This window comes from Phyllostomus discolor, chromosome 6 (assembly GCF_004126475.2).
Source record: "Phyllostomus discolor isolate MPI-MPIP mPhyDis1 chromosome 6, mPhyDis1.pri.v3, whole genome shotgun sequence".
Lineage (NCBI taxonomy): Eukaryota > Metazoa > Chordata > Mammalia > Chiroptera > Phyllostomidae > Phyllostomus > Phyllostomus discolor.
Genome location: NC_040908.2, coordinates 100,355,556 through 100,372,438, shown reverse-complemented (window position 1 = coordinate 100,372,438; position 16,883 = coordinate 100,355,556). Strand labels below are relative to the sequence as shown.

Genomic DNA, 16,883 nt, shown 5'->3' with positions numbered 1-16,883 from the left:
TTGGGCACATAATGGGAAGGCAAGGTTTGTTGGAAAAGACAATAATGCTGGGAAATTAAAAGGCAGCAGAAAAAGAGAAAGATCACGTATAGGATGTATTGACTCCATAAAAGAAGCCCTAGGCTCGAGTCTACAGGAGCTGAGCAGGGCTGTTGAAAGCCATTGTGGAAAGCACTCATTTATGAGATTGCCAGGAGTTGGAGCCCCCTCAACAGCATTTAAGGTACATACACAGAAATGCCCAAGCTTCAAAGAATTATTTCATGGTTGCAGCCCTAGGTAAATTCTGAAATCCCTTCCCCACCACATCATTCACAAATAGTTTTTCCTCATATTTCACTGTGTCTGCCTCTCTAGCCTCTTTACATGTCATATCACATCAAAATATATTTAATATTAAATGTCTATGATTATTACTTTTTAAATTGCTACTCCATATGCTACTTAATCTTCCCATTTACTTGATTTATAAAAATGCAATTACTGTATTTGGGGAAAAGAATTACATATTCATTCATTCATACATTTAAACTTGCTCAACAATATTAAGAAACTAACTCTGGGATAAGGAAGTAAATAAGATAAGAAACTACCTGTCCTTATGAGTTTTACTTTCTATAAAGGAGAAAACAGTCAATGAACAAATGAATGAGATAATTTCAGATAGTAATAAATGCAATAAAGAAAATAAAGTGGGGTGCAAATTGGTGGAAGAGGGGCAGGAAACATTAGATAAGGAATTGAGAAGTAGATAAGAAGAAGCCAACCAGCCACATACATATTATGGGCAAGAGTTTTTTTTTTTAGAACATCAATGAAAAGCTTTCAAAGTCTTGATGAGTTTTGGCATATTTGTGGACCAGAAAGGATTCTGGTATGGTTGAAACAAAATGAAGGGAGAACACAGAGGGTGATAACATTGGAGAGATCAATAGTACCAGATCATAGAGAGATTTTAAGGCAATGATATAAATTGGATTTTATTAGGCATGTGACTGGAAGCCATTGGATGACTATGAGAAATGTCAAAGGAAAGAAGCCATTGAAAAACCATAGAGCAAAAGTGTGATAAAACCCTCAGGGACTGCAGGAGGATTTTGAGGAATATCCATTTAAATCTAAAAATGTATGAGAATTTTTTTTGCAATAAGGTTTGGTGGCAAATGTAAATTGTGATGATTAATCACTTTTCCAATGTTGTTTTATTGTACTGTTGGCTGGTAGACGTTGTCAGTGTAGTTTCAATGACAGTGGTAGTTTCAGAGGATGCTTAGTATATCAGTCTCTTGCAGTCTCATTGAGAATATGATGACTCTTCTACTTCTGTTGTAAGCAAAGACAAAAACTTTACCACCTTTTCCCCACATCAGTGGTAGGTGTAATTTTTGAACATGTAATTGTCGTTGGAACTCTGACTCCTTTTGGTTAGATGCTGTGTGATTGGTCCAGACCAGTGAGCTGTGAACTAAAATGACTTGCACCATTTTTGGCTGAAGCATGTAATTACCAGTGTGAAACTCTACATCACTGTGTATAAGATATTTATTTAAAAAATCCTTGTGTTCTTTTCTAGGTAAATACAAACACTTCATGGTCAGTTATCACAAACCTCACGTGAAAGGTAAATTAACCAAAGATTCAAGGTAGTTAAATAGGCATATGTGTTTAATGTAGTATTACAAAATGAGTTGAAGTGGTACATTCCATATATATTCCAATATCAAAGTGATATTGTCCATCCATTGAAGGTGATCTTTCTGAAATGGAAAATAGACATTTTAGGGTCTATTGTACAAACTAGAAAGAAAAAAATTAAATAATCAGCTTGTTTATTTAAAATCTTAAATAGCCAAGATGCTATCCTGATATTAATTTATTGAGTATTACAAAAATTCTAAAAACAGATGAGTTAAAGAAATCCTTAGGAAAATACCATATGAGGTGCTAAAATATGCAAGGTACCATGTTTCTATAAAGCCTTCTATAAATTCAATATTGGGTTTATTGTGTTTGAGTAATTACAATTCTGCAATGCAGATTAAGATCAAGAAAAAAATGACTACATGGACTTTTACATTTGTCCAGTCTCACTGTTCATTTATAAATAATTTATAGATATTCCTGAGACTTATTTTCCTAAATATACCATGAAGTGAATTTGAAACTATTTCCAATGACACATTAGGGCAACACATTTATAAAACCATTCTCTTTAAGACAGGTGCACTCGACAATATTATGGACTAAATTGTAAGTAGGAAACTTTCTTTAATATTTTGTTTTTCTGAAATATAAATTTGTACTTATTTTAATTTATGTAGATTTTCTTTCATAATTTTTCTTAATATCAACAACATGTTCTGCAAGACATCTATTTGGGAATTAGGACAGGTTTCATAGTTATATAAATGAACAGAAATTGACAAACATATCTGCATCATTAATTTCACATATTAAATAACTGAGTAAATCAATAGTTCCCCAAAGACCTAAAAATGAACATTATTCACTAAAGTGCTTAACTTTTTAGGCAGTGGCTGAGATATCATAGAAAAAAAACTGTCTTAGTGCTTTCTTGATGGCCAATGGCTTATACTTTGAGGATTTTTGCTATACAACTCTAAGACATTTACTGTTATGTGGTGTACCATTAGAGCTTAGCATGGACTGATAGATGACTGCTGTCCATGATGACAGTGAACTTGGTACAATTCCGATGCCTCCATCTAACTCATTTGGAGAAATGAAGGTAGTAGGCTCTTGAAAAGCACTTAAATGAGCAGTCCTGGAGGTTGATAATTTGTAACAGATGTTCCTTATAATGGATGGATTACAGGGAGAGTGTCTGTAATGCAGACTATCTTGTTCAGTGGGGTTTGAACGATGTTGCTTATTAGCTTGACTTAACATTCTGTGAACTGAGGTGAAACAAATTACGCCAGCTTTGATTCACTGATACATACAGATCAGGTGATAAAAAGTCTTTGAAACGGTGATTAAGTATTTCAAGTGAAGTTTCCTAATAACAGATGTATTTCTTGAGTTGGCTCAAAAGAAATAATTATATGAACCAATAACCTCCTGAACAAAACATGTAATTCAAATAGAATTGTTTTATGCCATAGTTTTCTGTGATTAATAAACACTTAAATTAACCAAATAAGAATGATGACAAATGAGAAAGCTGACATTTTGATATAGATAATTAACTTGTGTGGTTTATAAAAAATTCTCTTTGCTTGTAATTTTGTATTTTTTACCTAGAATGTTTCAAAATCTAAGACACAATTCTAGAGGAACTTAAAAGCCATTCATACTATTGGTTTCATTTTTTAAAAAAATCAAAATATTTATTTTATAAGTACTTCCAAATCCTTTAGAGTCCTTGGTGGTGTTGTTAAAGGCTTTCTGCTCTTTAATTTTTGCCTGGCTTATTACTAGGTATGAAAAGTCCCATGCAAACATTCACAGAATGCATATTTATGTGTTAAAATAGTGATACTGTGATTTAAGTCAATTTAATAATACATGTTTGGTGTTCATTTTATGTAATATCAAGCTAATGATGACAGTGGTGAGAGTCACTGATAAGAAAGCAGCTCTCTTAGAACTATGACCTCTCTATTGTAGCTTCATCTACACATATTTTCCAGAATGAAATATAATTTGTGTATTTAACTTTTTTGACTCAGTCATTATTCTGGTGAATTTGTGTAACTGGACTTGAAGCCCTTCAGTGTTATTTCACATATGGGAACATCCCTTGAATACTAAGATAGCTACTGCATTTTGCTCAAGGACCGGTGCCTCCACACAGAATGTTTGGTGCATATAAATACGTGTTAATATAAGCAATCCACTTCAGGAAAGTGTGGCAAGACGTCATTGACTCAGTTAATTTAATATACTGAGATGGCCCTGATGGTGTTTTCATAGTTTATCCTGATGACATTAAACTGGCCAAGAACACAGGGATGCCTATCGACATGCAAATTTGACCCTGAGGAAGGCAAAACAGTCAAAATTCTCCCAATAACTTTTAGAATACATTACCAAATTGTACTTGTACAAGATGAACAAAAAATCAGAATATTATTGAATATTTCAGTCAATAAATAATCAGATAGGATCACTTTCTGGATAAGTTTAGACCATTTTTCCTGACCTTACATACCATGAACAGGGATGCAACTCCTTAATCTGAAAGATTAGGGAAACAAAAATTCTTCCTCTACTTAAGAATATCAACAGCAATAGCTACCATTTACTGAGAAGCAATTTTCCACTTGAAATCTCATTTCATTCTCCCATTCAACCTGTACGCTAGATATTATTATCCCCAATTTAAAAATGAAGAATCCAAATGAGGCACTATGACTTGCCTATGGTTGTCCAGCTGGAGTCAGAGTGAGATTCAAACCCTGGCCTGGATTGCTGTTTCAATGCTGCACTGTATGGGCTGGGTGAAATGGTCACTATCACAGCCATTTTAACAACTTGAGTCATTTTTAAATTGGACTTAAGATTCAACTAACATTTTCTGAGCATTGGCTATAAACTGGTTCCCATTCGAAGTGCTCTGGTACCCAAAGGTCTTGCTTTTTCATATCCAGCACTAATACAGACCTTTCCTGATTATTCTAATTTCATTTTCTCAGTGTAATAAATAATCCTTTAGCTGTCAATTTCATCTCTCAGCTTTACCATGCCTGCCTACTTTGAATCTTGCACAAGATATCTTCTCTTTTTAACAAACTGTGTTTTAAAAGCTAGGAACTATTTTTCCCATCCCCCTCACTTTTGGGGGATCTCAGCAATAATCCACAAGTTTCCAAATGTAAAATCTACTGATTCACTCAGTCAATAACATAGGGTAGAAACCCATGTGCTCATGATTGCCAATCTTTACATATAATTGATCAAATTAGATTTTTCCTATACATACCAAGCAATAAGGTCTATACACTTTAGTTTTTTTTTTAAATAAGAGATTTGAATCATCTATTTGAAAAACTTTTTTTTACCAAGAATAAGTCATTTTTTAAAATCTTGGCATTAACAGACATCATCTGTTCAGTATTTTCCCTACTCTTTCACCTCGGTTGCTTCAACTCATTAGAGAGCTAATTGTCTTTGTAATTCCAAATTAAGAAGTACTTAGTGAAACGGAGACATTACCTTTGCCAGGTGTTTGGGAGGACAAAATCCAGTCTGCAATGAAAGTTAGTAAATGTTTCTTCCAGTCAACTCTAGTCCTCTCTCTGTTCAATATGCATGGTTTCTTGTGTTGTTCAGTGAAGAGTCATTCAGATACCAGGCTACATGTTGTATGGTGTTACACAAAAGTAAGAAAAGAATTAAGAATTCAGAATTTTGGAACATGGGTTGAAATGAAACAAGATTTTGGGTTAGAGACTAAAGTGAACTCACCATTTTTTCATCATCTTCCTTGGAGTTGTGATCAATCATTGGGCTGACATTCAGCAAAACTTTTGTTTAGAATTTGGGTTCTTGATGAATTAATTTGTGTTATCAAAAAAGGGCCATGTTGTATTCATGTGCTCTACAAGTCTGTATTCTAGGCTTCACATAAAAACAGATTACTAAAAGACATGCTAAAACAATCTAAGTAACAGTCACAGAAAACAATGTATTCAGGTTTAAAAAATGGTCAGGTCTTAGAAAGGATTGGTGTTTGCTTTTGGCTGTGTCCATACAAAGTTTATGAAAAGTGAGCAAGTAGGGTGATCTTTCCAAACAATTCAAACAAACAAATGAACAAAGTGTATTTTCAATATTCTGCCTAAGGAATATTCATGAATTTAAGGACATCCTTCTGAATATAAAATGCCATTTTGTTTTGTAGTGTTTTGCTTTCATGATCCTTGGCATAATTCATCCAAAAATGGGCAGAAAACAATGAATTAACAAAGATTTGAAAGAAAAGTAAGAGGAAATGGAATGAATGTTATTCACTTTTTAAAGCAATTAGGAGTTTTGTTTTTTTCTCATAATTGTGGGAACTGGAAGAATGTTTAATTGAGAGAATAAGAAGAGATCATGGAGGAAGAGATTTGTTGTCGTTGATGCTTAGTATTCCTGATGGCATTTTGTCCAGAGTGATTCCATTCTATCAAAGCCTAGTGTCTAGCTAAGAAGCTCTACAAGGTATCCTGAGAAAATAGTCATTAGATTTTGATATTTTATATAATTGGCAAGAACAGGGGTCAGAAGTTCAGACTTGTCAGTAAGGTTAGTGGTCATCTAGGTTGTGGGGTATGAACATGGTGATCAATAATGTTGAGTCTTCTGGTTATGGATCAAACAAAGATTTGGTACTTTGAAGGATTAGAGAACAGGAGGCCCATCCTTACAGGCTGATGGAGGTAAAAAAGTGCTGTATTTGCAAGTTGGTGTAGAGTATCTTCTGTTCTCTTTCTTGGCTTAGCAAATGATTACATGTTCTTTAATCCAACCCATATATCATCTCCTTGATAACAATTCTCTAACTCCTAAGCTGACCTTGTTTCTCCATTTCCTTGTTTCATATGGGATTCCTCTCTCCTCCTCCCTTTCCATCCCCCCTCCCTCCCTCCTTTCTTTTTTTTCATTCCCTTTCCTTTCTTCTTCTCTTTCTTCCTTCTTCCCTTTCACAAATATTTATTAATAGCTGTCAAGAACTGTAATGTGTCAGGAACTAAGTAGGTTCAGAGAACACAATGATGAATAAAACAAACAGTTTGGCAATTGATGGGAGGCAGTATATTAATTTAAATGCTCACTTTGAAGTCCATCTGTCTGGACTCCATTTACCATTCTTCCACTAACTAGGGTGACATTTGACAAATATAAACCTCTGTGAGCCTTAGCTTCCTTATCTTCACATTGGAACTAACAATAGTACTCCTTTTATATTGTTTTCGTACAATGTGCTAAATGTACAAAGTGAAATAATTCATATGAAGCCTTTATAGCACAGTGCTTGGCATACAGAAAGAACTTAATGAGTGTTTTCATTATTTTTAATTGAATTTATCATCAGAAAGCAAAATGTGCTGCTCAGATGTCTGTAGTACCACTTGTGTTATATTTTTAAAAGATGTGCCCAGGTCAGGGACATAAGTTCCATGGTTAGCTGGTTCTTTGAACAGTGCCTGCCACATAGGTATGCTCTATAAATGTTTGGTAAATAAGTATTGAATGGAATGAATGAAAGGTGAGCAAGGTTCAAGTTAAGCAACCTGCCCAAAGTCACATTACTAGTAGGAGCTTATGGGGATGTGAAATGGTTTGTCTGATTTCAAAGCCCATGCTTTCCTTAAGATACTGCACCACCAATCATGCCTTGCCACCTCTTGCCTTCCTCCACCTACTGTAATTCGTTATTATACCCATCATTCCACTAAATTCTCCCTTACTAAGGTCATCAAATACTTTCAAATTACTCAATCCAATGGTACATATTGGTTCTTATTTTATTTGTATTTGACACTATTGCCTACTTTCTCCTTCCTGAAATTCTTTTTTAAGTTTATCCTGATGACTTCATTACCTTGGCTTTCCTCCTGGTAGCTACTTTGTAATCTCCTTTTATGTTCTTCCTCCTCTTCATTAGTGTTTCTGGAGGTTCCAGTCTGAGCCTTTTCCCCTTCTCATTTGTCACACACTGTCTCTGTAATTTCATTTCCATCTGATCACGCTCAAATCTACATCTCAATTGCAATGTTTCTCACCTGGGTTTCATTAACACAAATCTATTTGCTTATTGGATCTTTCTCTCTGGAAGTCTTATCTTAAATGCTGTTCCTTTACCCCCAAGCTATTTTTCTCTTTAGCTTCCAGATTGCATGAAAAGCATAATCATTCTTTACAAGGGCAGCCACATAATTTATCATCTAAACCAGGAAAATTTTCAGTGTAAAGGGGCTTCATTAGTAATTACTCTGGCATTCCAAGTCTACCCTGGAACTGCCTTGGTCTAACCAAAATGCATGGTCTCATCCCCAATGAACACACAATTAAGCATTGCAACTGGCATTCCTTTTTGCCTATTTCTCATTTTTTTTACAGCCAGTTAGCCTACAAGTTTTATAGATTCTGTCTCCATCCTCCCTATATATTTAAGTATGCACACTCATTTCAATCTCCATTATCATTGCCTTTTTTCAAACCCTTCTGTCTTGTTAGGATTACTGCCAAGGCCTCCCATTTGGTCTATTAGCAAGCCACTGGGTTTCAGTCTTCATTAAAACACCCTCTTCAGTTTTAAGAATGAACTTCTTAAAGTGCATATATAATCATATCTTTTTCCTGCTTTCATTCTTTGATGGATGTCCATAATTTTTAGCATAAAAATTAAGCTCTTTTCCATGGCATTAGAAAGCACTTATTCCCAATCCTATCTTACCAATTCTTCCTCTAGCACATCAGAACTGTTGTCACCTACAGCGGGCAATCACTAAGCAATGAATGAAATCAGCATTTAAAACATAACCACACCAAGAACTTATGTCTACAAGTTTACATAAGTGTGAGGTAGTGGTGGTAAATGTCATTTTTATGTTAGGATGGATATATAAGAAAAATAGATTAAGTGTGGAAAAAATACATAGTGAAATGTGATCACCTTACAATTTGTGACTCTAAAATATGTATGACATAAAACCCAGCTGACTAGAGTTTTTCTCAAAATGTAAAACTGAACTCAGAGTCTTGTTTCAAAATAGCAAAATGCTTCCATCAAGAAACCCAAAATATCTGAGTCAGTTGACTGAAATAGTAGTGTATAACAGAGAACATGGCTTCTAGCAGTTGCTGAGTAAAGAAAACACAAGAGATTTCATCTCTATCAGTCAGTTGTCTGTATACAATGATAATTAATTTGTTAGCAGGTCTACCATCTGTCTATTATTTTCAATTGTTTCAGCCAGTCAGGTCACCTGAGTCAATTGTCACTTCAATGAGCCAAATTAAATGTTGGTGCAGAGAATCCAGGCATGAATATGATTGACCAAAAGATGTTATTTTTTAGTTAGTTGTTAAAAAGTTCCACAGGTTAGCAAGCAACTATATGAAAAGCATAATAAAAAAAGAAACTGCTGTTTAGTGTCTAAAATAAATTTTATATGTGTCAATTGATTAGTTAATCTAGAAGAAATCTAAGCTAGAAAAGAAGGTGATTGGCATAAGTTATTTAAACAATCTTATCTAATACTTGTGATACCAGTTATATAAAATTTCTATAATGATGCAAAGGATTCTACTAAGACATTGCAGAAATGAGATTTGATTTTCTTTAAGAGGAAGGATATTTTGTATCTCTATTTTAAAGGGTTTTTTTTACTATTGTAAAAAACAAGTGTAGTAATTAAAGACTTCAGTTCCACTAAAAAACATAGATTATTTATTTATTTACTATTAATATTAACTAAGATTAAAATTACACTGAAAAATCTTGTCATTGTCCATTGATCCCTAAACACCAGCATGCTTGCAAACCCAGCTTTACCTTTTGTGACTACTGACTTTTTCACTAGAGACTCTTGAGTTCAAGATAATACTTCACCATATGAAGGTTGTGCAAACTCCTGGTATAATGTCACGGCATATTAGATCAAAGGTGGGAAAGAAAATTTAAGCAAAATCTATCTTCCAAAAGATACTTGTATTAAATACCTGTGCATTTTAAAGTTTGGGAACTTTCTTAAGTGGCCAGATGCTAAAGATAGATGATTATATTAATTTGGAATCTACATGGTTCACAAGGCTACTGCTATGGGAGGTGTAAAGATGGAGCATGTTAACACCTCTTTCATTCTCAGATAAACACATATTAGAAATATGTTCAAGGATTTCACTAAGCTTGAGTTTCCCTTTATATTTGTTTGGGAAAGTATTAATACTTGCATCATTTGAGAACAAAAACCAAAAAATTCTTAAACTTTCCTTTCTTGCTAGTGAAAATTACTGAAGATTACAGCTTAGAATCTGGAGAGTATTTAATCAAAGATTCTAAAGTGGTTTCCATCATGGTATCTTTAGGTTGTTTTCAGATATTTGAAAACAAAACAACACATAACATCTCACACCTAGCTACAATGCAGTCTCTTTGCTGTTGGTTAGAATTAAATTATCTAGTGTTTGGTAACACCAGCTACCTCATGATAATAAAAGGTTTTGGTGAGAATTAAAATAGAGATGTGAGTTATATTTACTTCAATACAATAAAACCTTTAAAACATAAGCTTGTGGAGTTGAATAATAAAAAAGATATTTTGTGTAAAAAGCTGGCAAAACTTCTGAGGAGGCTCTAATATGTTAATTTTATAGATTAGAAAAGTGATTTAGACAATTCTGCTGTAATGGATCCCCTCCTTTTACCAAAGTCCATTTGTTCCTATGTATTAATACATGCTTTTTAAAAAATTTTTTTAAAGATTTTATTTATTTTTAGAGAGGGAAGGGAAGGAGATAGGGAGAAAGAGAAACATCAATGTGCAGTTGCTGGGGGCTGTGGCCTGCAACCCAGGCATGTACCCTGACTGGAAATTACATGCTTTAATAGCAGTGCAGGGCTGGCAGAGGGCCTGCACCTTAGAAAGTGCCCATACTGGGATCAGTGCTCTGCTGCCCCTTTTTGAGATTCTTACCAAGCTGTGAGGAAGGGCTAAGCATTTTCATTTTGTGCTAGGTCTCACAAGTTATGTATTATACCTAATCCTGTAGCTATGCTTATGTTTTCTCCTTAGTGCTTCATTATTTTTCCTGCAAGACTTAAAGTTACTCAGGAACTTTCTTTTTGGCGTTTCTCACCCATTTTGCAAAGGCACCTCTCACAACAGTGGACTAGTGGATATAGAGCCACCAAGTCCTAAGCTCAGTGCTTGGTACAGAGTGGATGTCCAATAAACAGGTCAGTGAATACATGCATAGCCAAGTTTTTAACAAATACCTTTTGATGTATTTAATTGAGAAAACATGCAAACTTTAAGTTTTAGTTCTGTCATGAAAAGTGACAGTAAATTGGGAGAGATTAAAGGTAAAATATTCAAGGAAAAATCTTTCTTGGAAAGAATGAAACTGAATTGATGAAACGTTCAAAATAGTAAGATTGAAAGGCAGCTTGAACTCCAGGCTGAATATGAAGTAATGGATTGAAGGAGAAACAAATGGTTAAAAGCAGTTGGATGTCTCTCAACAAAGTTATATCCTGAGATGGATTCTCTTTTCTCAAGTTTAATTTAACACAAGCAGATTCATCTTGGAAATTGTAGTTTAAAAGATGAAAATTGTTCAAGTTTAGGGAAGAAGAGGACATTCAGAAGGAACCAAGAAATTACTGATTCTTCTTTGACTCTCCCAAGAGTTCCTTGACCTACTGTTCTGCATTAAGAAACAGAGTAATACGAATTAAAAAAAACTTGTAAGAAGAAGTAAAATATTTATTGTTTCCTTTGCCTTTGGGCAGAATTGACAGAACTTATGCTCTGGTTCCCAGTAACTTCAGCTTAGCTAAACACATTTATTATTTAAACCATGAGAGTTCCCTACCCTTATATTCACTTTGGGAAACATATTTCTAACATTAATTTTTGTAAAATAAAATAAAATAAAATAAACAAACTCTCCTTTCTTTGTAGTCTTTTATAATGTGTTTGATTACTTCTCATATTGTTTGGGAATATCAGTTCTTCACAAATTTTGTATCCTCCTCAGTGAGGTTATCTCTTAATGATCTATCCCCTTTACCCTGAATAATATAATAGTGTTCTATCCATACTCTTGTCTTACTTTCTCTATTGTTGCTATATCACACTTGAGTAAGTGACTTAAATTGTGCACAGATGTTCAGGTGTGGCTTTAATTTCTTTTTATATTCCAGGATAATAATTTCTTTTAACATATTCATTACTTCTATTATGGTTCTCCAAATTATGCATGGTGCTGTTATAATGCTGGTTCACTGAATATTAAATATATGAGAGCAAGCAATTTTATGCTTCAGGTGATTATTTATGGGAAAATTCAATTTTTGGAGTGTGAGGGTGGAATAGAGGTGGTGAATAATAGCACTGACATTCACAAGCAAAGAAAAGCAATAGTGGAAACAAGCATTCAAGGGAAAGATAGCATTAAAGGAGTGAATGGGAGAAGCAGGGAGCATTACTAGTCAAGAATATTCAGGTTCTGAATAGGCAATAGTGAGGTCTTAGGGCTACATGTCTGAGTTCTAGTCTATTGTGTTTGGGAGGCTGGGGAAAGAATTACAGGATTTGGTAGGATGCACACAAGGATTTCATAGACATCTCTAATGGAAAGGGAGATGATAAAAGTAGCTTCATCAATGTAGGAGACTATAAATTTTAGCTCTCTAAATTTCCACTGAAACAGAATTACAGGGTTACCAAAACACATTCTGCGCCACCCAAGAATCTTCCTCACTCTTAACCTTGAGGGAAGTGGACTGTTTAGACCATTCAATGATGGTATTCTACAAGAAGATGGATGCCAGAACTGTCCTCATCATTCCCATTTTTGTGTCACGTATGCTTAAATAAAAGTGCTTTAGGAATTCTGCTACTGGAATTTAGCCATTGTTAGAAAAACTCCATGTTGAATGCTCAGGTTTGGTGGGGCCTGTACTATTAGAATGCCTCAACTTTAAAAACCAGCAAATGAAGGAGTGGGAGAAAAAAATGTCACGGTAAAACTACTTTGAGTTTTATTTAACAAGCCAACATTAAAAACAGCGATATGCAGGCATCCAAGTTCCTTCAATTACCAAGAGTTCTTAACTTTAAAGAATGGTAAAAATAAAAAGGACCAGAAAGCTTACTTCAGTTTTTAAATCTGTCTAAGAGCAACCAAGCAGAAATACAAGCTATTTTTTACTAGTTTTAGAAAAGTAATGCGAGTATATAATAGAAAATTGGCAACTTGATCAAACTCACTTCAAATAAAAGTTGGAGCTGAATGGTACATGAATATTCAGACAATAGCAACCTGTTTAAAATTGCTCTTGAGTATAATTCCAAAATGTATGCATTTTATCATCTCCCAGGCAAAAAGCCAAAGGCTAAAAGAGGAGAACATGAAAAAGCTGAACCTGAATTATGTTCTAAACCCTGTTGAGTTTAATTTTACTCACAAAGCAGAATGTTAGTTTGCCACTTAAATTTGCCCCTCACAGCCCTGTAAAAATACCTACTTTCTTGTTATCAGCCTCTGAACTGTGTTATTCATTTGGAAAGCTCCAATTTTTGGAGCATCATTCTGAATTACTAGGCAAGTGCTATATAATATATACAAATAACCTGAAGCAGACTGCAGCATAAGAAGGGAGCAATTTTCTCTAAATTTGACTACAGTGTGGGGTTTGCAGTTCCATGAGACTTGTAACTTCAAAGGGCATAAAGGACAAATTTTAGCTAAATGGAATATCATGAGAGGATAAGCCCTTAAAAATGATGCTTTATAATAGGTAACACAGATAGATACACATTCTTGCTATTAATTTGTAGAAAAGTTCAAACAAACTTGTAAACAGAAATAAACACACACAAAATGAACAAGCTGCCACTCACTCAGGCACACACTTGCTTCCAAACAACACTTTATTTGGACCAGTGATGGATGCACTACCCAAAATCAATGAGCCTGAGATGACACACACAACTAAAACAAAGAGATGTTGGAACTTATTATGTACCTTATATTTTCTGCTCAAGATTTTTATAATATTGGTAAATTCTTTTAAAAAATTATCATTGGCAAATACTCCAAATGAATAAAAGACAAGATAATCTAAAATACAAATTTATGCTATGGAATGTGAAATTTTTATTTGCAGAAGTTGTGCAAGGCATCTTAGCATGCAATACTCATATCACACAAAATGTAATTATTTAAGATTAAAAAGGGAGAGGCACTAGGTGGGATTCTGGTATGTTCTAGTTTTTGTCTTGAATGGTAGATTTGTAGCGTATTCAATTTGTAATTTTTCTTTGAGTTGTACACCTGTACACTTATACTTTGTAAATTTTTCTGTAGGTACTTTGTGCAGTATGTCAATAAAAAGCTAAAAGAAAAAAAGACAGGAAGAAAGGAAGGGAAAGAAGAAAAAAAGAAAGGAAGACAGGAAAAAAGAAAGAAAGAAAGAAAGAAAGAAAGAAAGAAAGAAAGAAAGAAAAAAAGAAAGAAAGAAAGAAAGAAAGAAGGAAGGAAGGAAGAAAAGAAAAGAAAAAGAAAGAGAAAGAGGAAAGGAAGGAAGGAAGGGAGAGAGAAGAAAGAGAAAGAAAGAAAAGAAAGACTAAAGAAAGAAAAGAAAGAAAGAAAGAAAGGAAGGAAGGAAGGAAGGAAGGAAGGAAGGAAGGAAGGAAGGAAGGAAGGAAGGAAGGAAGGAAGGAAGGAAGGAAAAGAAAAAGAAAGAAAAATGCTAGGAACTGCATTTCCCGTACTGAGAAATAATGTGCTAAAAGAAATTGTTGTTATTTACTTAATCCAAATAATATGTAACTTTACAGGGTAATACAATCTGACAGCCTGGTTCATAGTTAGAAACCACTTAACTGTCATTTCTGCACAGAAAGACTCTGTGTTGACACTTTCAGACTTTTCAAAAACCCCCAGTTACTTAACAGATGTAAACGCTGCCAAATTAGGCATGCTGTTTTCTTGTTTTTGGAAGCAAAAGTTAGAAGTTAGTGGAGAAAATACATGCCTGAGGGCTCCACTGGCTTTGCATTTGAAAAACACATATACACACAGGCAAATTTCATCTCTGTAGTTTGAGAATCTTTGTGGCTCAACTGTAAAATTTTTGTTTGGCATTAAGTTGATTAAACACTCAGTAACCACTTTTTACTAAAAGGTGTTTTGGACCCTGAAGTTGGATCTGTTGGTTTTGTCTGTTACTAAGGAGCAGTTTTCCATGTAATATTTTCAAAGGCAAAAGTTAAGCAAAAATGACATATATTGTAAAATTGAAAGTAAAATGCACTGTACTGATGTGCTCAAAGTCCATGCATTTAAATTCCTTTGTATGATAATTTATGGTGATCATGTCTTCAGACTGCACTATTAGCATACTCACCCCTAACAAGAAGTTCTGCCTCATCTGACACACTGTCTGCTGTGGTCTGTACCCTGCAGCCATATCTCCCAGCATGCATCAGAAGGATGTTCCTGATCATTAAATCTGCAGAGGATGCTTGCTGAAAGAGGGATGAAGTGCCAGTTTAAAATGTTGCAAATCTGCCTAGTTCAAGGTGGTTTAAGGGGAACTTTTCATTTTTCATATTTAGTCAAAAGGTCCTCTTTTGGGCATTACAACTTATATGACAACAATTCAGAAATCAAACATGCCCTATTTTAAGAAACACACTGAAGCTATGTTTCAACAATTGTTGATAAAGGGTTTGAACATTTAATATTTCATATAATGATTTAGCAGCTACAATATCTAATAAATATTTAAATATGCACACAAATTCATATCTTCAAAGATAGGAAAAGTAATTACTGAGCCAAAATTATTGCTTTGCTCTTCAGATACAGGCCTACTTTTGTGGCAAGAAAATCATATTGAAAGAAATAGCAATGTGTGAAAATTAATTATCAGAATATAGCAGTCAAAGGATCCTGTTGTGTGGCTTTATTGAATGATTCCCTTGTGACTACACCATGGGCAACAGCACAAGATAGTGCTTTGGTGAAAGGCCGTTGATCCCAAAGCCCTGTGTTTTTATGAACAAAGATTTATTTCTCCCATAACGACCACCATCAGCCTATGGGTCTCTTAATGCAGTTACAAGAAAAAAAAGGGCTCAAAACATCTGATTCTTGTTGGGAGCAAGCTGAATAGAACATAGTTGAAGAACAAATGCAGTTAAAGGGATCCGTAAGTACCAGGGAGGGTATCTTTTAGATGTATCTGTTCATGGGATCAGTGATGATCCTACCTACCTACCTATATTCTAGAATAATGGGTACAAACTTCTCATTACTTAGTATTGTCTTTCCTTTTTTGTGAATATGCAAAGATCTGGATTCATAATCAGTCACTCATGAGGGTTTTCTTTTTTTTCAGATAATGACATAGCAAAACTCCAATATGCTTTTTAGTTTCCAATGTTTCAGTCAAAAACAATTGACTGGGATGGGAGTAGATGCATGCGGCTCGAAATGACAAGTTCAAAGAGCTCACTTCTCTCCAACAGTAGTTGAGCACATGAAAGAATGTTTAAAGCAAGTTATAGAGAAGTACCCCAGGTTAGAGATCATTAATTTTTGATGGAATGGTAGAATTACCTTGAGAAAATAGTATAGTTATTCTTAGAGGGAAGTACTGTGGTGATGATTTAAGAGATTAGTTGTTTATATTTATTTTGAAATAGACCAATGACTTACATGGAAATCATGAAAATGAGAGGAATTTCTAGAAATTCTGTTTCTATCCCTTATCATTCATTCCTTAGTATCTAAATGAGTTACTTAACTGTAGATATGTTTTAGACCATTTTTTGTGGTACTTCATTTATGGTATTATTTTTTCCTTCCTAACAGTCTTATGATAAGAACTTCTAAGGGTATTGAAATTTCTTTCATGAAATAATTGTTAAAACACAATCTGGTTTAGTCATTTATAAGATAAGAATGGTAAGAATGGCTTCATGGTAAGAATGCATTCAAATGTCATAACAATTATTTCAAGAAATGTGATATTTGTTCAGTAATGACCTACACTGCTAATTTCTTTAGAATAAATCACTACTCTTAAATTTCATTTTTTCATCTCTACTTATTTTGTATCACTTCTTTCAAGTCTGAAAGAAAGTTTATACTTTAATACCTTTTGGTTTAATATGGGGAAAGAAAAGCAAACT

General features: G+C 34.2%; 1 protein-coding gene and 1 long non-coding RNA gene across 2 annotated transcripts in view; both read right to left on the bottom strand.

The window, feature by feature from the left end:
• CNTN5 (contactin 5) overlaps window positions 1–16,883 on the bottom strand; it is a 1,221,314-nt gene that overhangs the window by 91,671 nt on the left and 1,112,760 nt on the right. Inside the window, exon 16 of the mRNA XM_028517441.2 lies at window positions 15,092–15,212. Within this exon, the coding sequence (XP_028373242.1) occupies window positions 15,092–15,212 (121 nt within the window). The remainder of the gene's footprint in view (window positions 1–15,091; window positions 15,213–16,883) is intronic.
• On the bottom strand, window positions 238–6,574 carry LOC118501226. The gene is made up of 3 exons (XR_004903841.1): window positions 5,431–6,574; window positions 5,179–5,318; window positions 238–1,757 (listed from the first exon to the last, which is right to left on the bottom strand). It is a non-coding gene; the product is annotated as an uncharacterized LOC118501226 (long non-coding RNA).